Here is a 969-nt window from a genome sequence, read left to right as displayed (position 1 = left end):
ATTCACAACTCGTATCTATGTGCATTGTCATTATCAAATGCCACATGGAAGATTGCAACAAGCAAAAGTCCATACACCTAATTAACGACTACTTGATTTTTTCTTTTCTTTTTTTTACTTTGCATGTTTAATTTTCTTCAACTAAACTTTCAGCGAGAGTTCATATGTATAAGTATAGTTTAAACATTCTTATTCATTTATAATCGTTCTTGTCTTTGTTCAGGTAATGTTTGAAACGTACGGGTTTGCTGGAGCCTTTGTGGCCATCCAAGCTGTGTTGACCTTATACGCACAAGGTCTTCAGTCAGGTGTCGTGGTGGACTCGGGGGACGGTGTTACCCATATCTGTCCTGTGTATGAAGGGTTCACACTCCCACAAATTAGGTAGGGAGTGGCTTTTTTATTTACGTTTTTGTCTTTTTTCGAAACGGTCTGTCCTATCTGTTTTTTTATATGTTTGGATTTCCCAGTGTGAGTAAGAGAAATAGTGTCGGAATAATGTTTTTGTTTTCATTTTGGTCTTGAGTAATTTTGGTATTGAGTTTAATTACCAGGTTTCTTTATGGTAACCTATTTTCACATGGACTTTTGACTGTCCACAGGCGGTTAGATATTGCCGGTCGTGACATCACAGTATACATGATCAAGTTGCTGTTGCTGAGAGGGTATGCGTTCAACCACTCGGCAGACTTCGAGACAGTCAGAATGATGAAGGAGAAGCTGTGTTATGTTGGCTACAACATTGAACAGGAACAGAAACTTGCAACGGAAACTACCGTCTTGGTTGAGAATTACCAGCTGCCAGATGGTCGTATCATTAAGGTGAGTTTTGCGTTATCTTCTACATGTAGAGCATTGTACAGAAATTGAAGGGATTGAAGGTGGGTTTATATTGCTGCTGAGACTACCCATGCATGGAAAATCATGTACACAATGCACACCCATATTTGCACTCATACTCATACTCAC

The 969-nt window shown here is 39.2% G+C and overlaps 1 protein-coding gene across 1 annotated transcript in view; it reads left to right on the top strand.

The window, feature by feature from the left end:
* The window catches only part of LOC119594789 (actin-related protein 2-B-like), a gene marked incomplete at its 5' end in the record, with an annotated part of 10,436 nt that overhangs the window by 7,116 nt on the left and 2,351 nt on the right, over nucleotides 1-969 (top strand). Inside the window, 2 exon segments of the mRNA XM_037943879.1 lie at nucleotides 224-384; nucleotides 603-822. Of these exon segments, the coding sequence (XP_037799807.1) occupies nucleotides 224-384; nucleotides 603-822 (381 nt within the window).

The sequence above is a fragment of the Penaeus monodon genome, chromosome 34, assembly GCF_015228065.2.
Source record: "Penaeus monodon isolate SGIC_2016 chromosome 34, NSTDA_Pmon_1, whole genome shotgun sequence".
Classification (NCBI taxonomy): Eukaryota; Metazoa; Arthropoda; class Malacostraca; order Decapoda; family Penaeidae; genus Penaeus; species Penaeus monodon.
This window is presented reverse-complemented; position numbering and strand designations above follow the sequence as displayed.